Genomic DNA, 21,382 nt, shown 5'->3' on the forward strand with positions numbered 1-21,382 from the left:
AAACAATCCCTCAATGGCGCATGCTCCCTCCCGGGGCCTCCGTGTCTTGCTCTTGGGCTTATGAGAGGTGTCTACGCTTGCTGTCCCTTCCGTGACATTTCCACTCACTACCATAACACAGCCTTGCAAAAGTGACCCCAGAGAGTTCCATGGTGCCCATCAGAATTTTGTTGTTCTTAGAATTAGACTCCCAGGCCTTTCTTCAGCCTGGAAGCTTCCATGAGGCCCGACCACTGCCTGCCTCTCCAGTCCTGTCTCGTGCTCATTTCTCTAAGGTCTAACGCTTCTCCTTTCTTAGTTCTGAAACTGGTGCTGCCCCTTCGGGACCTTTGCTCATGCTGTTTCCTCGGCCAGGAAACCCCTCCCCACCTCCCACACCCAACCTCTCAACCTTGCTGACTAACAAACTCGCATCATCCGTACCTCAGCTCACAGGCACTTCCTCAGGAAAGAATCCCACACACCCCTCTCCGTCACACTGGGTCTGGTGCACCATCAGAAGCTCATGAAGCACTGTCTACTTCCTCATCGCACTAGGCGACATATTCTGAAAAAATAATCATCTAATTATACATATATAATTTAACATCTAATTTTTAAAAATCAACTTTAACATCACAAATATGTATACCAATTTACTCTGTTCTTTAAAAACACAGAAGATTAAGGGGAATTGTGGAATTTTTTGACCCTGGGTAGTGCAGCTGTTGCGAGCATAGCGTCACCAGCCTAGTAGTTCAGAGCTTGGGTTTCGGAGCCACACTGTCAAGGCGTGATTCCTGGTGCTCCTACTTCACTTAAGCAAATCACTTAACCTTTCTCTGTCTTAGTATTGTCAAGGATTAATGACAGTAACTAACCCTGGCTGGTGTGGCTCAGTGGGTTGGGCTCTGGCCTACAAACCAAGAGGTCAGGGGTTTGATTCTGGTCAGGGCACACACCTGAGTTTTGGAGGTCCCCAGTTGGAGGTATGCAAGAGGCAACCGATTGATGTTTCTCTCATGCATCAATTATCTTCTCCTTCTTTCTTCTTCCTTTCCCTCTCTCTAAAAATAGATTTTAAAAAGTTATGATAGTAACTAATAGTGTAGTTTTAAGATTTCAAAAAAAAAATTTATGTGAGATGTTCCATGGTAAGCGAGCAGGCTTTCCTAGGCAGCCAAAAAGCCTTTTTGTTTCAGTTTGTAAAAGGGCAGGTCTTGAGTCTTTTCAGCCTCCATAATTTCATGAGCCTGTTTCTTTTTTTCTTTAAACATTTTATTTATTTATTTTTAGAGAGAGGGAGGGAGAAAGAGAGGGAGAGAAACACTGATGTGTGAAAGAAACATCTATTGGTTGCCTCTTGCACATACCATGACTGGGGGATGGCCCACAAACCTGACATGTGCCCTGATGGGAATTGAACCAGTGACCTCTTGCTTTGTAGGACAACACTCAAGCAACTGAGCCACACTGGTCAGGGTGAGCCTTATTTCTTATATAAGAAATCTGTCTGTCTGTCTGTCTGTCTGTTTGTCTATTCAGCAATGCTATTGGTTCTGTTTCTCTGGAGAATCCAAATACACTGTAATACATAGATTATATAGAGTATTGATTTGTGTTTTTAAAAAATATAAATGGTATCATATTGCAGGTAGCATTTGGGAAATGACTTTTTTACTCAGCAATATGTTTTTGAGATCTTGCATGTTCATACATGTAGGTTTAGTTCTGGCTTCTTCTTTTAAAATGTTGCAGATTAATAATAATGCACTATATCAACATATCACATTTTATTACCTCATTTCAATATTGATATTCCATAGATACTATATTTGGAATCCCTTCCAATTTTGATATTATAAACAGTATTGCAATGGATATTTATATATACCCAGGGTTTGCTGCAATAATAAAAAAAGTGTCTTTCTAGATTAAATATCAGGAAGTAGAATTGACAGAGTGTAGATTACATCTATTTTCACTTTAAATGGTTTTGATAAATCACCCTCCAAAATGTACTGATTTACATATCCCTCCCCATCCGGAATATTAAAAAGGTACTTTCTTCCTGAAGATCGTGGTGATATTCTTTACTCAATGGATCGTTCCCAAATGCTGCCTATAATATGATGCATTTATATTTTTAAAATGGTGACAGCCCTCTAAAAGTTGTGGTTGTACTCTTTTTTAAATTTAGAATTGTGAACTTGAATTTATTTTTGTATATGGTGTGAAGTAGGGATTAATTTTTTCACAAACGTTAATTCAATTTTCTAATTCTATTCCATCCTTATCTATTTATGCGCACCAATGCCACCTGTTTTAAAGTTGCAGCTTTATAATATGTCTTTTGAACTGGTAAGGCAAGCTTCTAACCCCATCTATCACTTGTTCTTTCGCAAAGGGCTATTGTTGCACATGTACATATACTATGAAAATCACGAGATAGTATGTATCTGTGTGTCTGTGTGTTTATTATTGTTTTTCCCTCATTAGAATAAAGCTCCATGAAGGCTTTTTTTCTTTGTGTTATTCACCAGCCTATCCTCAATACCTAGAAAAGGGTCAGACCCAAAACAGGCCCTCCAACAGTTTTGTTAAGTGAAAAAATAAACATGAACTTTAGAGGCATCCTGTTCTAAGTCCTATGAAAAGTCCTTTGGGTAGTATTTTGATTGGCATTGCACTGAAGTTTTAAATTACTTTGGGGAGAACGGACATTTTTATGATGGTAGTCATGCCATTGTCAAACATAATACGTCTCTCCATTTATTTGGGTCTCTTTCTGTCTTTCAATATACTTTTTTTGTTTTCCTCACAAAGAAAGATTTTCATATATTTCTAACTATTGTGCTTCTAAATATGTCATAGTTTTTGTGACTATGGTGAATGGGATTTTAAAAATTGTTATCACATTTTCAAATTGTTATTGCTGATGTATTTTTAAGATTTTATTTATTTATTTTTAGAGAGAGAAGAAGGGAGGGAGAAAGAGAGGAAGAGAAACATCCATGTGTGAGAGATACATTACTTGGTTGCCTCTTGCAACCTGGCCTGCAACCCAGGCATGTGCCTGGACAAGGAATCAAACCAGCAAATTTCTGATTTGTGGGACAAGCCACTGTGTCCCACCAGTCAGGGCTATAGGAAAGGTCTTGGTGTGTAAATATTGATCCAGCACCCTGACACTTCGCTGAACTCACCAGTTATTCCTCTAGGTTTTCCAGGTAGACAATCACATCATTGTGAATAATGGCAATCCGGCCTCTTCCATTCCGATTTTTAAACCTTTAGTTTGCTTTTAATGTCTTATTGCACTAATAGTAACTGCCAGCATACTGGTGAAGCATATATTGATTCATTTCTGGGGTGTATCATTCAAGACAGGTCAAGGGATGCGGCAGTAACAAACGACCCCAAAATCTAGTGGCTTAACCCAATCAAAGTTCATTACTCACTTACACCTCCTGCCCAACACAAGCCGTGCAGCAGGGAGGAGTTCTTTGTTGTTGTTCCTCAGAGACTCCGGCAGATGGGAGCTCTGCGTCTCCATGGACACGTGCTTCCGTGAAAACTGGGACGGAGGGAAGGGGCAGGGGAATTACGGACTGGTGCTTGGAGCGCCTGCCCTGAAGGAACTCATGTTCTGCCCGCTGGCATTTCAAAGCAAGTTCCGTGGCCAAGCCGAACTTCCACAGGGGGTGAGAGAGGGGTGACCCCCGACCTGGCAGAAGGACACAGGACCAGGGGGTGCCTCCGGTGTAAGCTTCATTGTGTGTGCTCTTTCTAGATGACAGCTCTTTGTCAAGAAGCAAATTCACCAGTTTGTTTAGATTTTAATCCTCACCCAAGGATATGTGTTCATTGATGAGAGAGAGAGAGAATGAGAGAGAGAGAGGCGTTGGTTTGTTACCTCCCTTACTGCACCCTCACTGGGGACGGAACCACCCCCAACATTTCCATGTATGGGATGATGCCCCAGCCCTGAGCCACTGGTCCAGGGCTGAGTTTGTTTAGATTTTGTTAAATGAAGAGTTTGTCGGTATCATTCATGAGTGTTAAACTTTATCAAATGATTTTATGTTCTTTGGTGCACAAACATTTTTCTCCCTTAATTTGTTGAGGCGCTTATATGTATAAGTGCCTCCTAAGTTTTTCTGTCCAGAACATTCTCCTTGGAGTGCCCTCTTCAAGTACTTTTTTTGGTTAATTCCTTCTTATTTTTCAGAGCTCATTCATTCATTCAGCAAATATTTATTGAGCAATACTCTGCACCCTACGCACTTCTCCCAATCCCCGCCCCTTCCATCACGTCCCGCTCCGCGCCACTGACGCTGCGACTTTAAGGGCCGGCAGAAGCCGAGCTGGGCGCCGATTGGTGGTTTATTCTAACGGAGGATGAGCTCATCTGCAGCCAATGGCCGGCTGCACCGGGCCAGAAGCCTGCTCCTGGCTGGAGGGCGCAAAGCCCAGGCCCGCGGTGCACGGTGCCCCGCGGAGGCGAAGGGTGAGTGGCCGCACCTTGGCCACGCGGACTGAGTTCTGGCTCCGGCAGGTACAGTGTCTGCCGGGCTCCTCACCATCCCCGCCCCAGGCCCCTCACCTCATTCCGGTAGCCGCCTCCTGGGCCTGACCCCCGCGGGCGGTGCCCCTAGCGCTCTTGGGGCTGGACCTGAGGCTTTCTGAGTCGGGGAGTGCCCATGCGGCTCTCTTTTCGTAGCACCTGCTCCGGGGGGGTAGGAGCTGGCCCCTGAAGTCGGGGCCTGACTCAAGCAGCCCAACCCATCGGCCTTGGGACCCCCAGCACATGGCTCAGGGCTGCATGTCCGGGGTTATGTGGCTGGACTAAGTCCCTTCCTCCACCTCCTGGCCACATGCTGGCCAGGGTACAGCTCCCCGCTGGCCCTGGGATGTTGGTGTCCCTTCGCGCCCCACTCCCCATCCCATTCTCTCCAGAGGCAGATGTGGCCTGAGGTTGGACCTTGGCCTGTTGGCCCGCCCCTTCCCAGTGGGACTTGGGGAGGCAAAAGTGCCTCTGCAGTGAGGGGCAGGGGCAGCTCTGCCGGCCTCCCTCTGAGCCCTTGCCTTTGCAGCAGCCACTTCTCAGTCCCTTTGGCCACGTGAGTTACACGCTGCTGAGGAAGGAGCCGCTGTCAGGTCTTTGGAGGCCAGGGGGCCTCCTGGCCTCAGAGACAGAGGCCAGAACCATCCTCTCCCAAAGGCTGGGATGGGCCTGCCCTCCTTCCCCTAGGTCTATCCAGAATCTGCCACTCAGTCATTTCATTTGTCCACAGGCTTTAAGGGCCTGGCCTTGTGCCCAGCTCTCTGCTGGGCCCTGTGGGACTTCCCCCTCCTGACCACACTGCCCTCGGCACTGGGGGAGACAAAGGGGCGATCGTCCTGGTTGAAATCCAACCGTGAGGGATTAAGTGAGGTGTCTGTTGGAGAAGCAGGTGGGGAGGGACAGGCAGGACAGAGGGGGCAGTGTGAGGAGTGGCCCCTGAGCTTGGGGCTCCTGCCTTGGCCTCAGACTGTGTGGCTCTGTATGTTTGCTGTGTGCTAGATGCTGATTTGCTCTGTGCCTTATTAAGGCAGCTCTGGGTTTGGAACATCTTCAGCTCTTTCCAGGGCTCAACACGTAGTGAGTGCTCAAGAAATACTTGTTGAACTGAATTTGAATCAAAGGGAGGAGCTCCAAGCATGCTGTTACTCTATTACCACCACTTAGGAAAGACCTAGCTCTGTGAAAGGACTTTATCCACATTAGCTCTGACCCTCCAGTCCTTGGAGGTGAGGGTTAGTCTCTGAATGTTTAGTGGAGGAAACCAGGGTGCAAGTAGGATATTGTTGCCAGCTGGGTCTTCCCTAATGCATCTGTTCACTCCCAGGGCACACCTGCAGGGCGGCAGCCATGAGCCTGGTGGCTTGCGAGTGCCCGCCTGGCCCTGGGCAGGAGCCCCAGCCCTGCTCACGAGCACAGTCCCAGGCTCATGTGTACCTGGAGCAGATTCGCACCCGAGTGGCTTCGGGAGCACCTGACGTGACCAAGCGTGACTACCTGGTGGATGCAGCCACACAGATCCGGCTGGCCCTGGAACGTGACGTCAATGAGGACTATGAGGCAGCCTTCAACCACTACCAGAACGGTGTGGACGTTCTGCTACGAGGCATGCACGGTGAGCGCTGGGCTGGGCAGGGACAGGGCCTGGTTAGGGGGCGCCAACTTGGAGCTCGTCCCTTCGTCTGTCCATCCATGGTGAGTGAATGGCCAACGGGGCCTCTGTGAAACAATAATAGTGGCCAGTGTTTACTGAGCAGTTCCTGTATGCCAGGCCCTGGTTTACCTGTGTCTGCTCATTCACCTGTGTTAACCCATTTGGGCCTCATGGTAATAAAAGACAGTACATGTGTTGTTGCATGTAGTTCCAAGTGTGTAGGAACTGTTTTTATTCCTATTTTCCAGATGAGGAAACTGAGGCACAGGGCATTTAATAGCTTGCTTAAGTTTCTCTAGCTACCAAGTGGCAAAGCTGGGCTCCAGAGGTGGTGTGATTAACCCATGCTGCTGGCCTGGTCTTGGGGCTGGGCTGCGCCCTGCCCTCTGGAGGTTTGCATCCACAGGGAGGGGACTGATGAGTTGATGATGGACGATCATAGTCCCCGGTATGAAGAGCAATGAGGAGGAAGTGAAGGGAAGGAAACTGAGTCCAGGGCAAGCTGGCATAGGGGATTTTCTAGAAGTCCAACTCTAATCCGAGCACTGAAGGACAGTAGGCACACTGTCCAGCTGGACTCTTGGGCCATGCTCCAGAGAGACCAGCAAAGGCCTGGAGGTGAGGGGAGAGGCCTGTTCAGTGCAAAGGAAGGCGTTTCTGGCCTGGGGTAGAGGCTGGTCCTGCAGTGGCCAGGCCGGGGTGGGAGTGGAGCCCTGAGCCATGCTCTCTTCCCTCCTGCTGATGAGACCCCTCAGTGCCTGGGCGTCAGCCTGTCTTGCGGCTTCCTTTGTCTTCCAATCCTGATTCTCACTCCGGCCTTTTCCACACTGGGCTTCATAGATGAGCTTCTGTCTCCTCTTCTGAAACTAGGCACGGAAATCCCTACTCTGTCCCTCCCCAGGGTGTGACGGCTGCCCACAAGGTGGTGCGTCCCAACTGTAAAGTGCTGTAGGTGAGGGTGACCATAGCTCCCAGCCTCTCCTGTCATCCTCCTTCCTCCTACCCTGCTGGTCTCCACCCAGAGGAGGGGCTTGAGACATGGGGTCAGAATCGCCGACCAGCCTCAGAAATGGGCTCTGTGTTCTATGGAGGGTGGAGGGCAGGCAATGGCAGCCACAACCCCAGCCCTGCAAGGCCAGAGTGGGGGCAGGGGTGGGTCCTGGTAACCCCCTTCCCTCTACAGTCGACCCCAACAAGGAGCGATGCGAGGCTGTAAAGCTGAAAATTACTAAGTACCTGCGGCGGGCAGAGGAAATCTTCAACTGCCACCTGCAGAGGACCCTGGACAGCGGGGCCAGCCCCGGCACGGTGAGTCGACCCCTCCCCGACGACCTGAGGGCTCTGAGGGGAGAGGGCTGAGTCCCCCACCCCAATGGGCCAGTGGGCTATGCCATCGAATTCTGGGCTGCAGGGCAGGGCTGCAAGGGTGTGTCCCGGGGCTGCCTCTTCCCCCTCTTCCTTTTGGCTTCCTCTCTCTCCCACACCTTCCAGAGTTCATTCATTTTCAAACACTTAGTGAATCATCACCAGTCCAGTCTCACCCACCCACAGAGTCCACTCACATCTCCCCACCCCCTCACATGGCTCGAACACAAGCTCTCATGAGTGCGTACTCCAGGGCTCCCAGATCTGTTTGTGTCTGAATGGGCCTCAGTGAGCATTGGGGGCAGACACAAATACCCCCACGTGCACACGCACACACGCCTACATAGGCGTGCACAAATGTTCTTCCCATATGGCTTTTCCTGACCCAATGGGCACTCCTCACAGGGGTTGGAAAATGCATGTGCGCTTCTCATGCCCACAGGCGTGCACACGCATGCACACACACCCCTTCTGGGCTCACTGCATATTGCAAGGCAAGGTTCTTGGTCTTTGAGGCAGGTTCCGTGGAATCCACATGTTCCCGAGTTATTTCCCCACCCCTGGGGTCATCTGCCTCTTGCAGATGGAGCATCCAAGAAGTAGTTTCTGAGGCCTTAAGAACTCCCTGAACCTTGGTGAGGGGCTGGGTGGGGGCTAAGTAAAAGAGGGCCGTGTGGCCAGCCCAGACCAGTGTGCCCCACCCCCGCCTCCATCAGGCCCAGCTTCTCTGCTCAGCCTGCCCCTGTGAGGTGAGGTTGGACCGTACCCCATTCTTGCCCACTCCCTGTGCTCCCTGGCTGCTGGAGATCTGCCCCCTGCCTTGTGAGAAGCAGTGGCTGAGGAGGGTTGGGGCCTGAGGCTGTGTGGCCTGTCTCCCACCTCCGCAGGGTTTCAGCAGCCTGAGGCTCCGGCCCATTCGCACTCTGAGCTCTGCCCTGGAGCAGCTGAGGGGCTGCAGAGTCATTGGGGTCATCGAGAAGGTGAGTAAGCAGAACCTGCTGTGTGGGAGGAGATGGTGTGTGTGATCAGGAGAGACATGTGGGCAGAGAGAGCAGCTACCCCCAGTCCTTCAGAGGGGGATGGGAAGGGGCCGGAGAGCAGCTGTACCCAGTGACTCCCCATCCCTCGCTACCCCAGCACGCACCAGTCAGGTCCTGGAAAGGAAACCAGAAAGGCAGGAGGCAGACAGTCCCTGTCCACAGCCCTCCAGCTCAGGCACAGGAAACTGCTCTTTTGGAGATTCAAGGCAGAAGCCACAGGAGACACGCTGTGCCTGGGGCATCCTGCCAGCACGCACTGTCTGGTTCACTCTCACTTCCCGCACCCACTCTGCACCCTAGGGATGCAGCTGACAGTCCCCCGCGCCGGGCATAGCCAAGAAGTTCTTATGGTGGGAAGATGATCATCTCCAGAAACCTGCCCTGCAGAGTGTCCATACTACCTGCACACCTTCCTGGGCCTTAGCAACCGTGCCCTTTCTCTCCTGGCCCCACCCCTCCTGACCCCATCTGGGGCCCTTTCCCTTAATTTTCCGGTCTTCCTGTCGGACCCCTTCCCCGGGCAGACAGGAAGACAGAAACTGATGTCCCAGCTCCCACCTGGGGCACTCGGTACAGAGGAGGAATCAGGACAGACAGTCGGGCCAAATGATGTTAGAACCTGTGCGAATTTCTGTGACTTTTATTTGAGCCACACTGACAGTCTCCGGGAAGCAAAGTCTCAGTGGATTGAGAAAATGTTCCCCAAATGACAGTTTTACCACTTATTTTACACGCCAGGTTCAAAAGGGAAGACATAAAGGTGTCAGGTGAAATTCCCTGGGGACCGATGAGGGAGGCGGGAGGGCGTCTCTGGGAGTGGATAGAAAGTTAAACGGAGAGACACCCACTTGCTCCACATCAGAGGGTACAGGGCAGGCAAGTGACATACACAGCACATGGAGATGGTGTGCGGGGGCTAAGATGACAATGAGGGCCTCTGTGGTCTCGTGCTCTGGTTGGAGGCTGTGCTCTGAGGGGTCTGGAAAAGGAGGTCGCTCTGACATTTCAGAGGTATGTTACCTTAGATGCATGAAGACACGCTGCTCGCTTAGGTAAGACTGTTGCCAAGGAGGCTGCAGGCCTATGACATGCCCACTCGCCACGACCCGCTTTCGATTAGGAGTGTCGGTGGTCAGGCCATCCTCTGTGGTTGGTTACTTTGGGTCTCTGAGTTTGTAGGGCCCGCAAGACTGGCCTCCCCTGAGCTTGTCTGGTTTACTGTGTGGCCCCCTCTTTGCCTACCAAGCCAATATTCAATTGTCCTCTGCCCCAACCAAGGGCTGCCTGAGCAGTCACTGAAGCGGTTCTTTCTCAAACTGCCTATTTATCAGAACCACCTGGGGAGCTTCCCAAAAATACAGATGCCTGGGCCCCACTCCAGGCCTTTAGAGCCAGGAATCTGTAACTGAAACACTCATGTGGGGATTTCGATGGGTCTGGAGGCCCCAGAGAAAAGGAGGCCAGCGTGCGCATCCGCACACGCCAAAGTGCCATCTGAGCAGAGCACAGGGAGGCCAAGGGCAAGTCCTTTCCCCTCTCTGGGCGCTTGTTTCCTCGCCTGTCAGTGGGGTGAGAGCCCTCCCGCTGTGGGTGATGTGGGAACAAAAATGAAATAGTTTGGGGGAAAGGCTTGGCACACGCTAAGACGTTTGTTGGTTACTGGCTAGTAACCAGCGCCAGTCAGGAGGCAGGCCGGCTTCCCATCCCCCAGCTTGCTCCAGCTGCTACTCTCAGCTCCCTGGAATGGGCCCCGTCTGTCAGCAAGGCCCAGCCATCTTCCGTCCGTGCCACCAGCCCTGCCTTCCCACTGATGAGTCCATGTGGTGTGGACAGGCTGGGGAGGTGACCGCCACCACCATTTCTCCAACTGGGACCCCACTGAACCAGGGGTGCTGTGGAGAAAGGCCTTCCAGGTGAAACAAGTTTGGGAAATAGTGAGTTAAATGAACATTACGTTGGTTTTTTTTAAATTATAGGAATTTGGGGGGCTTTTAGAATACAGATGTACACCTTGAGTCTCCAAGGGGGAGGTCTGAGACAGGACACGTGTGTACAGAACCCAGGACACGTGTGTACAGAACCCAGGACCCTGAGTCCTGTGCAAATGGAAAGCAGCCATCTGTCTTGAGATGGTCTTCCTTTCCTTTTGTACTTTTTCTTGGGCATTCAGTTTACCTACTCCACCTCCCTCCCGAGACCCTGCTTTCTTTTCCTGCGTCATTCCCAAGCAAGAAACACTACTTTCCCCAAATTAGGACAGGTGTTAGGGACACTGGGCCGAGGTCCCAGCAGCCAGACCTAGATGTGCAGTGTCCCGTTCCTCGGCTCTCCCTGGGCAGATCCAGGCGGGAAGTCAGTGCCAGCCCAAGGTGTTGCAGAGCCAGGGAGGAGTGGAGGGCTGGCCCAGGAAGCCTTGAGTGCCCCTGAGATGCCCAGTGGTCAGGAGCGACTGGGCTGGGAGAGGGTCTCTAAGCGCCGAAGAGGTACTGGCAGGCAGAGGGGGTGGGTCAGGGACTAGGTGGGCAGCTGGCTGTAATGCCCAGGGGTCTGCTCCCAGGGAACGGTCCAGCAGCCCAACTCTGAGTCAAGGGTGGGGAAGAAAAAGGTCCTCCTAGTCGCTTCTTGGTTTTTTGGCTCAAACACAGGGATGTTGTTATTTTGTTTTGTTGGTTTTAATTAGCAACATTTAAAAGTTGGCAGGTTTCATACAGAAGTCCAGATATCCTGCTTCTGCTGAAGAATTGAGACCTGGAAATGCTGGCTCAGGCTGCCTTGAAGCAGCGAGGAGCCGAGGAGGGGCTGCCTGTTCTAGGCGGCGCCAGCCCCTGCCCACTTGGCTCTCTGCCTGGCCACTGTGGACCTGGGATTTTGCAGACCTGAAACTTTGGGGATTGTTTGCTCCGTGAGAGATCCCTCCTGGGATTTTGATACTTTGGGCCTTTTTAAAGAAAGGGTTAGTGTGTTTCACCAAAGCTTTAATTGTCCTCACCTCCCAAGAACTCAGTGAGCCCTTTAAAAAAACGTTTTCCCCCTCTTTTAAAAAGGCGAGAGCCGACACCCAGAGCTGCCTTCCACAGTCCCAGTGCGTGGTCAGGCGCACTGCTGTCTGCGAAGGTGCTGCGCAGGACCTCCCAGGCCCCCCAGGGAGAAGAGCGTCACGCCGCGCAGTCCAGTATGGGAGTCACTAGCTGCATAAGACTGTTTTAATGAAAGTTAATGAAAATTAAGCATTATGTTTCTCAGCCGCGCCAGCCACATTTCAAGGACCTGATAGCCACACAGAGCTAACGGCTTCCATATTGGACTGTACAGCTGTTTCTCCTCCACGGTTCCAGAAAGTTCTGTTGGGCAGTGAGGCGTTTTCATCATTGTCTTACAGGGAATGAAAGTGCGGGTCACAGAGGTCATGCGACTAGTTAGCGGTCTGTCCCCAATGGCAATGAGCAAAAGAGGAAGGGGATTTTTCTGTTTGCTCGGGTTAACGGGAAAATGTCCACCCTTTGGAGATGTCCTGAAAGAGGAAGAAATTTAAAACAGAAAAAAATCAATTCCCCACCATCCTCCAAACTCCAAGATAGTTACAGTTAATGTTTTGGTTTAATTCTTTCTAGCTAGGTAGGTTTTAATATACACATATAGTTTAACCCACTTGCTTCAGTGTGCTGGTCGTGTTCTTTCTCACTTCCCCGATCTCCCCTGGTGGTTTTTGGATTCTGAATGGTAGGGTCCTGCCCAGGATGAAGCGATAGGGAATCCCACTTGGCAAGGGGCGGTGGGGAATTATCCGGGTGTAGGACTTGTGGGAAATGCTGTTCTCCTAAATGACCCCGGAGCGTTCTTTCCCAAGCACTGTGCAGATTTGGGGAAGGAGCGGGGCCCAGGCTGGGCTGTCTCCGGCTGTTGGAGGAGAGACATCTGGTGGTCAGAAGGAGCCCCTCACTCCCGCTGCAGGAAGGGCCCTTGGTCCCCATCTGGTCTTCAGTTTACTGATGGTGGGGACTCTGAGGCCCCGAGAGGAAGGCACGTGCCGAAGTCAGAGGACTGTGCCCTTTGTTGCCTCTGTGCCCTTTGTGCCCTTTGTCTGCAGGGCTCCTGGATCAGCCCACCTGGACTCAAATCCTGGCCCTGTCACTTTTAGGAGTGGGACTAGAGCAATGTAACTTCTCTGAACCTCAGTTTCTTCATCAATGAAATGAGACAGCAGTAATACTCACCTAGCAGGTGGGACCAAACCTAAGTAGTCCGCGCAGAGCATTGAGCACAGAGGAAGTGCCCTCTGGCCAGTGCGAGGTTTCGGCATCACCATCCCTACAGGTCATCGAGGGTGTGCTCGGGGGCAGGCGAGGGTCACTGCTCTGTTTGCTTTGTCGGCTTTAACCAAGTCCTCCCGGTGACCTCCACTTGGGGTACCTCTAGAGCAGACCCCATCTTGCAGTTAAGAAAATGAGGTTCTGAGAAGTAGTGTGTCTTGGCAAATGTGATAACGGGCATTCTCAGCCTTCACACTGACAAAGGGCCTTCCCTCTTATGGCTTCAACAAGCCAGGGATGAGAGAAGGGGGGCATTTGTAACTGCTCTTCGGTAGATGAGAAAATCACTTCACTTGCCCAAAATCTCACCCCCATGCAGACCCTGGGCTGCAGGCTTCACCACTGCCCAGCGGCCTGGCCTCGGGGCTGGGCTCCCACCCACTGCCACGGGAAGTGTCTGCAGGGCAGGCCAACCGCCAAGGGGTCCTCCCCCTACACGGCCCACATCTGGCCCGAGTTTTCTGCTTTCCTGCCTTGACGTGCTCAGTGCCCTCTCCTGTGGCTGTGGTCTGCCCCTGCCCACCACGAGATGAGTCAGTCCAGGACCCAACTTCGTATGAGGCCCCACCCCAGCGACTGGCAGACTGCTGCCTGTAACCAAAGCCAACAGCAGCGGGAGTGGGCTGCTCCCCAAAGACAGCCTCCAGAGAAGGACTGTCTAAAAGGGGTGGGCGGCTGGGCAGGCAACCTGAAACAGCACTCCAAGCCCGGGCATTCTGGGCATGGCTGGGCCCGTGGGTGGCCTGGGGCCACGCTCTCCGAGCCTCAGCATCTTCACCTGTCAAATAAAAGGTCAGAGGAGGCAAATTCCATGTGTACAGCCTTGGAGACCGTGGGGCGGACCACTTGCCCCTTGTGCGAAGCGCCCACGACGTCCTGTGGTGTGCAGGCTTTGGAGACAGAGCTGGGCTGTGGTTGCTACCCTGCTGGAGCTCGCAGCACAGCGAGGAGAAAGCATTAGACACATGGGATAATGTTCCCCTGGGGGGAGCCAAGACAGCCCTGGAACAAAGGAGGGACCCCAGCCCAACCCCAGGGTTGGGAAAGCTTCCTGGAGGAGGTGGCATATGAGCTAGACCTGCAAGTTCAAGAAGGGTGAATGAACAGGACAAGATTGATGTCAGTTTAGGGGCCTGCCCTCCCCGCCCTGCCCCCAGAATGAGTTGGCCTCAATGGAGGAGCCTGGGGGGCTAGGGCCACAGAACCCCAGGAACTGGCATGTGCCTTGACCGATACCTCCTGGACCTTGGCAGGTGCAGCTGGTTCAGGACCCAGAGACTGGAGGGACCTTCGTGGTGAAGGCAGGTGCCGCCCAGCCCCCTACCACTCTGCATTCCCCTTGGGTCCATCTCAGAGCTCTTGGAAACTCCCACCCTCTGGGAAACGCCCCTCCCAGAACCTGTATCTAAAGCCCATGGTCCCTCCAAATCCAAAAGCCACTTGCTTTTCCCCTGAGCATGTGCCCAGCCTCCCAGACACCCCACACTTATTGCCCCCTTGCCCTGGAGACCTGGGTGCCCTGGTGGAGACCAAGGTGAGGGCCAGGGCAGGGCCACAGGGGAGGCAGCGGCTCCTCCCTGGGCTCCCGCCCCTCATCCGGTTGCCCCTGCAGCTGGAGCTCCTACCTCTGCCCTGCCCCCTCCTCAGAGCCTGTCCAGGTGTCACCTGGCGAGCCAGGAGCGGCTGACCATCATCCCACATGGCGTCCCCTACATGACCAAGCTTCTGCGGTACTTTGTGAGTGAGGACTCCATCTTCCTGCACCTGGAACATGTACAAGGTGGGGGGCTTTTAGGGTGCTGTCCCCTTTCATCCATCCCCTTTAAATGCCAAGACCTAGGGAGGGGGTGACTTGTGCCAGGTGTGCCGCACAGAGCAGGGGCACAGCCTTTCAGGGGGGAGGGGGGAAGGGGGAGGGGGGAGGGCGGTCTGCGGGGGGCCTCCCAATGGTGCTGAGCGGGCAGGGGCGTCCTAGGGAAGCGGTTCACATCCTAGGTTGGCAAGAGGGCATTTATGCAGATGTCCCCATTGTCACCATGTCCTCCAGTCTTGGCTTTTTCCGGCTTTCTAGTCTGTGCCTGTCCCTCAGAGTGGCCATGTGGGATGGTGGCTCTGAAGCTGTAAGGACAGGAACTAGGTCATATAGCAAATATTCATTGATCGCCTTCTACAGTGAAGAGTTTTTCTTAATGAAGTATACATCCTTGGTGATGATGAACAGTCATCGCAGGTCCTTGCCTGGCCACCTTTCCTTTTACTTAAATTTCATTATACTATTCTCTCTTAAAAATTTTAAAAATATATGTGTGAAATCTGTTGCACACTAGTAAAACCACACCCGACCAAGGATGCTAACAATACTTCACATCTCCTTAGGATCTCCTTAGAGGCTGAGCCCCTAAGCGGCTCAGGGAAGCCTCTGTTTTGTGCCAGCTTGAGGCTCAGGGAAGGCAGAGCAGGGGCGGGGATCTGGAAGTCAGAGGGTCGGCCATGGAGGGACAGGGACCTGGTGTCCACGCTCTTCTCTCCCCTGTCCCCATGCTCGCCGCTCCCTCTGCACGGCCCAGGAGGCACGCTCTGGTCCCACCTGCTCTCCCAGGCACGCCCCCGACAGTCTGAGCTCAGGCCTGACTCCAACCTGGAGAGGACGAAGGCTCAGCCCAACTCCCACCTCAGCTTCCGGACCCCGACGTTGCTGCCTCCGGGCCACACCTGCCTACAGGACAGAGTCCCTCTGGGGCCTCCTTGGACTTGTCAGAGCCTTCCCCCAGCCAGGGAGGTCCCATCCATCAGGCCCCAGAGAGTGGAAGAAAGTGAACCCTCAGCCAGAACCAGCACCTTGGACCTTCTGAAGGCCCCAAGTGGCCGCCTGCACCTCCAGTCCCGGCGAGGACCTGGCCAGAACTCAGACATGGGGTCCCCTTGGAGGCTCCCTTGGGTTCGTGAGGGGGCTGGCCGGGTGCTGGGGGGCTGTGGCCGCAGTAGAGGTCAGAGTCACCCCTCAGTGCACAAGGCTAGCCCAGGGCCTGGCGGGGGCACCTGGAGTGTGAGGGAAGAGCAGGTCAAGCAGTGGGCGGCCGAGATGCTGGTGGCGCTGGAGGCGCTGCACGAGCAGGGGGTGCTGTGCCGGGACCTCAACCCCCGGAACCTGCTCCTGGACCAGGCAGGTAGGTGTCCAGGCCTGAGGGGGGAGGGGAGGCTGCTTTCTCCTACCCCACCCCTCAGCTGGGGGCCCCAAAGCCGACAGACAGAGAAGGAGAGTTCCCTGAACTCAAGGGAATGGCAGAGGTTACCTGCTTCTTCCCTGCCTCCCGCCAGCCTTTTCATGCAGGACTCTGCCCAGTCACCAAAGCTGAGTCTGGCAGACAAGCCCCTTCACCCCCATCAGTCCAGGGCAGCAGCTCCTATGAGCACCCAGTTGCCCTTGGGCCTCAGGGCTCCACACCCCAAGGGGCGCCCTGCTTAGGGAAGCCAATGATTCCTGCCTTGTGCCTCCTGGGGGAAGTCCTGGAGTCCCCTCCCCAGTGCCAGCTGCTCAATGACTGCAATTTCTGTCCCCGTTCCATCCCCATGGCATGCACTGGACGAGAAGGTCACATCCGGCTCACATATTTTGGCCAGTGGTCCGAGGTGGAGCCCCAGTGCTGCAGGGAGTCTGTGGACGGCCTCTACAGCGCCCCAGGTAAGCGGGGGGGTGAGGGGGGGTGGGGGGTGGGTGAGGGGGGTGCGGGCCAGGGCCCAAGAGGCTTTGGGCTGTGTCGGGGCAGAATGAGTGAAGGGAAGACCTGTCTTGTTGGGCAAGGTTGGGGCAGTCATGTGTGTGCTTTGCTCCCACAGAGGTGGGCGGGATTGCCGAGCTCACCGAGGCCTGTGACTGGTGGAGCTTTGGATCTCTGCTGTACGAACTGCTGACTGGAACAGTGAGTAGCTGGGCCGGGTGTGGGGCCCTGGTGGGTGTCACTGAGCACAGGGTGGCCTGTGCTTATTAGTGCCACCAGCTGGTCCGGGCCAAGGCTGCCCGATTTTCTGAATCCTGGCCACAGGATACGTGTCCTGCCAGCACAGCTGCCCCCTCCCCAGCTGACCCTCACAGGCCACAAGAGACACGGGGAGCCATTGCCACCCAGGCCATGACCACACTTGGTCCTCCCCTCCCCCCACCATACTAGTGGCTGTAGTGGGTGGGAAAGTTAGTGTAAGTGGATGAGAGCTGAGTTGAGAGGGTCAGGGGCAGTTTCTGGGGGTAGAATTAGACACAGCCCCTCTTCCCTGAAAGGTGCCTGCATCATCATCCCCTCAGCCACTCCCCATACTGCTCGATTCCCATTCCCCACAGCCTTCTGGGCGGTGACCCCCAGATTCTGGGAGAGAAACAGGAGAGGGCGTCCCTGATCCAGGCCGGCATCTGTCCTGTCCAGCCGAGGTCAGCCAGGAGCTGAGAGCTTCCCCTGCAGACGCCCTTGCTCAGGATGGTGGCCTCTGCGCACTGTCTGGCCCAGTGAACTCAGCGCAGGCCCCTGGGGTTGGTGAGGCCAGGCAGCAAGGACAAGGCCCAACTGCATTTCAGCAGGAAGTGGCCAGAGGGGATGCAGTGTGACCCGAAGTCCAGGTCTGACCAGGCCACCATGGCTGCCTCCTGCTTGGCCCCCTAGCCCAAGGCCTGTGGGAACCCCACAGCAAATGTCCCACAGAATGGCTCTCGTTGCTGCCCCCCCCCCCCCCCCGCCCCACCTCGCTGGCCTGGAGCTCCTGGCCTTCCTCCCGGAGCACGGCTTCTTGCAGCTCACCCTGACCTCCAGACAGACAGCCTGCTTTTCAAAGCTGCAGAGGCCCTGCCTCCCTCCTTCACCGAAATCCTGCCTTGGCCTGCTGCCAAATGAGGGGCCCCTGATGTTTTTTTCTGAAAGGAGACAAGTTCCAATACTCTTCCTGAAGTGCCTGTCCCTGAATGCAACCAAAGAGCAATGCCTCCAGCGAGTTTGGAGCCAGATGGACCGGGGTTCAAACCCCGATCGCAGCATTGGTCCCTTTGCCTCTCTCAGCGTGCTTCCTGTCTTCAAAATGCAGATACTTGCTTTTGCTCTGAGGGTTGTGGGCAAGTCTGGAGAATGGCTGTCAGGCCCTTAGCGCAGTCTGGCACCCAGGAGAGCCAAAGCAGAGGGCGGCGACGGGCCTCAGCATCACCACCCAGGCAGGATGTGGGACACAGGGAAAAATAAAATCTGGGCTGCCATGGGGATGTGCACTTTCCGGGGATTACCTCCTGAGAGGCCCCTCCGTGTGTCTCCCCAGGCCCTGTTCCAGAGCCACCCCTCAGGGATCCAGCCCCACACCCAGCTGCAGCTGCCCGAGGGGCTCAGTGGCCCTGCAGCCTCCCTGCTGACTGAGGTGAGGTGGGCAGCTAGAGGGGTCCTCGGCTCCGTGGCTAAGGGTGGGTGCCGGGAGGGCAGAGCGCCACAGGTGCTCAAGCGTCCTGCGACTAGGTGACTAGGTGGTTGATGCGGGTGCGGGGCGGGGGTGTGTGTGTGTGTTTCCTGGTGCCTCCATGTTGGTGGTCAAACCACACCGACGGTCCCCAGGTAACATGGGGACACTATGGCAGGACTGGCCGGGGGTGAGTCTCCGGGGCCATGGTGATGAGTGCCCGGAGGGCAGCCCGTGTCTCCGCAGTGGGGCTGGGCAGGCCTGCGGGGCGCCGACTGAGCCTTTCTCCGCAGCTTCTGCGGTTCGACCCCAGCCAGCGCCTGGGCACTGGCGGAGGCGGAGTCAGCAGACTCAAGGCCCACCCCTTTTTCAGCACTGTCCAGTGGAGCAAACTGGTGGGGTAAGAAGGAGTGGAGTGGGCAGTGGAAGCGGCTGGACTGGTCTGGATCTCCTCTTCACCTGTCGCCCAGAGCCAGCCCGTCTAATCAGAGGCCCTCGGGGAAGAATGCAGGGCAGCCGCGCGGCCTGCTCTGCCCCTCCCTTGGGCCGCCTAAGTAATTGCCATGGCAGGGCATAGGGGTCTCCCAACCAGCTCTTGGAGAAACCCCTTCTAGTCGCTGCTGAGGGGGAAGGACAGGACAGGTCTCTCACCCTGTGGGGCAGCTTGGACCCGTCCACCTGTCCACTCCCCAGCCACCGCCAGCAGCACCTGTTGAGTGCACTCTGAGCCTTGAATGAATGCAGACCTGGCCCCAGGCGGTTAGAGCGCGCCTTCTGTCACAGTAGCTCTGGACTGCTGGCCACCTGCTGAGCCGACCTTGACGTTTCAACTAATTACCTGCCATGTTGTGCCCCACAACATGGAGCATCTCTGGAGACTAACCTCAGGATACTGGTCCACAGGCTTAGTGGACTCAAACCAGGGCTGCCTGGCTGGCATCTTAGCCGTGTAACTGGTGGGCCTCTTCTACCAGAGGCCACTTCTGCAGGGGCTGTGGAGGCGGGGGTGGGGGGGGGCAGGGTGGAAATCTGCAGTGGGCAAGAGGAAGGGGACTGGGTGACCCGCTGCCCCTCTTGACCATGCCCGCTATCTTGTCATTTCAGACTTTAAGGAGCAAAGAGAAGTGGAGTGGGGAGTAGGGATAAGGGATAAGGAGTGGGCGAGAGGCTGGAATGCACACCCTTGCCAATTAGGACAATCTGGAAACAGAACGGAGAGCTCCCCGCCCCAGCTAGCCCACAGAGCTAGCAGGGCGGGAGGGTCTGAGAGCCTGCCCCATGGTTCTGAGACCCCAATTCTGCCTCCAGGAGGAGCTAAGTTGAACCCATGGGAATCCCCTCCTGGTGCATTCTTCCGTTTACTATTTTGCATTGTAGTCTTGAGTGTTCACTCAGTTCACTGCCTACTGTGACTTTTAAAATGAATCACAAAACACACAGAATGACTGCCCAAGCTTTTAGCCAGAAGCAAGATGTTTCTAGTCTCTGAAAAGCTGGAGTAAGTAGCTACCCCCAAAGACAATACCTCCTCAGGTTTGGGGGGACTCTTTATCCTCCCAGGACTCACTTGTCACTGGGGTGTGGCACCTAAGAAACTTCCACCAGACCTCTGCCCCCAACTTGCCTCCAGTGTGTCTGCACCACCACCAGGTGGCACCCCTGACACTAATCTCCAGTCTGTGAAGGTCCCACTCAAACCCAGGTGGCAGGGACCCATGTTTCTAGGGAGGGTGGTGTGGCTCTGGGGCAGAGGACACTGAGAAGCATGGCCTGGCATGGTCCTGGCTTCCTGGGGCTTGCCCATGCCCCCAATAAAACCTGGTGTCAGTACTCGTGCTGTTCTTGCCTCATTAATGCAACAAGAGCCACCTTGTAGGGAGGGGGAGACAGGAAGGTTCCCCCAGAGGAGCTCCCTGAGTCAACAGTGAACTTGGGAGTCCACTAATTAGTAGGAGGCAGGGCTGATGGAGGACCCGCATGCTAGCCTGTGCCCTGCAGAGCAGCTTTGAGCCCAAGGGGAAGTGCTAGCATGCGGGGTGGGGGGTGGACGACAACGAGACACTGGGCTTCATGGGAAGTCAGTCTGGGAAGAGGGTCGTGATGCCTGGGTAAAAGTTACTCCTCGGTGACCTGGGAGAAAGGTGGTAGTTCCTCTTCAAAGACGTTAACAACAGGGCCTGGTCAGAGCCTCCTTGAAGCCCGTTCAAAAGTTTGCTCCTTCAGCTACACTCCCTAAGTCAGGCCAGACCGCTTGCTGCATCAACTAGGAGCCGCTTTTGGAAATTCTGGGCCTCATCCTTGCAACACAGTGCACGCAGCACTTGGCGAGACGGAGTTTTGAATGCTGTGGTCCCAGCCCTTATGCGACGTACAGTCCACCTCCTGCAAAAACAGGGATACTCCTTCCTTCGTGGTTTACTAAGGACACTAAAGCTCCTAGCACCAGGTCCTCGACCTAACAAACTCCAAACTCCTTTCGTCGAACCCAGTTTTTTCCCTACCAACTCCAGTTCTGCTCCTGGGAGCCACTGCGCTCCTGTGACAGACCACCCAGAAACGGCATCCCTCCGGCAGGGAGGGGCCGTGTGGAGAGAGCAGGCTGTGTTCAGCCTGGAGACCACCAAGCCTGTCTGCCGGAGGCAGTCCACCTTCTGGTGCTTACTGACCATGAGCACCTTGCTATCCCTGTGACAATCTAGATCAAAATGTGGAATTTTAAGAGTTGCCCTACCTCTCCCCAATCCATCCCAGAAACAATGCAAGCCCCACAAAAATGCAAGTGTCCAAGGGGCTTCACAAAGGTGGAACCCAGTCTGTTCTCAAAGCTGGCTTGCCAGGCTCAAGGGGTTCATTGGAAGGAAGCCAGGACACCCGCCTGCCTGGCAGACGGCCACAGTTCCACTTTCTGTCAGATTAGTACAGTGGTAACGTACTTAAAAAGTCTGGCATGTGACCGAGTAACCAAAGGCACTTTATGCGGCTCTGAACGCAGTCAGTGCTGGAGACTCGCACGGCCCCAGTAGGAACATAGCAGCAGCAGAACCCT

At 54.5% G+C, this 21,382-nt stretch overlaps 1 protein-coding gene across 1 annotated transcript; it reads left to right on the forward strand.

The window, feature by feature from the left end:
- Nucleotides 1–4,403: 4,403 nt before the first annotated feature.
- On the forward strand, nt 4,404–20,163 carry RPS6KL1 (ribosomal protein S6 kinase like 1). Its single transcript, XM_037031540.1, has 11 exons — nt 4,404–4,537; nt 5,871–6,158; nt 7,381–7,505; nt 8,450–8,542; nt 14,166–14,213; nt 14,560–14,692; nt 15,480–16,079; nt 16,505–16,594; nt 16,750–16,832; nt 18,205–18,300; nt 18,630–20,163. Exons 2-11 carry the CDS (start codon nt 5,894–5,896, stop codon nt 18,738–18,740), a joined length of 1,644 nt encoding a protein of 547 aa, XP_036887435.1. The 5' UTR covers nt 4,404–4,537; nt 5,871–5,893; the 3' UTR covers nt 18,741–20,163.
- The last annotated feature ends 1,219 nt before the right edge of the window (nt 20,164–21,382 follow it).

This window comes from Sturnira hondurensis, unplaced genomic scaffold (assembly GCF_014824575.4).
Source record: "Sturnira hondurensis isolate 20B ecotype Veracruz unplaced genomic scaffold, ASM1482457v3 Scaffold0021143, whole genome shotgun sequence".
Taxonomy (NCBI): Eukaryota; Metazoa; Chordata; class Mammalia; order Chiroptera; family Phyllostomidae; genus Sturnira; species Sturnira hondurensis.

Coding starts and splice junctions, on each gene's coding strand:
- RPS6KL1 (XM_037031540.1), top strand. CDS start 5,894: ATGAGCCTGGTGGCTTGCGAGTGCCCGCCTGGCCCTGGGCAGGAGCCC. Junction 6,159..7,380: donor TCTGCTACGAGGCATGCACG/GTGAGCGCTGGG, acceptor TTCCCTCTACAG/TCGACCCCAACAAGGAGCGA. Junction 16,833..18,204: donor ACGAACTGCTGACTGGAACA/GTGAGTAGCTGG, acceptor GTGTCTCCCCAG/GCCCTGTTCCAGAGCCACCC.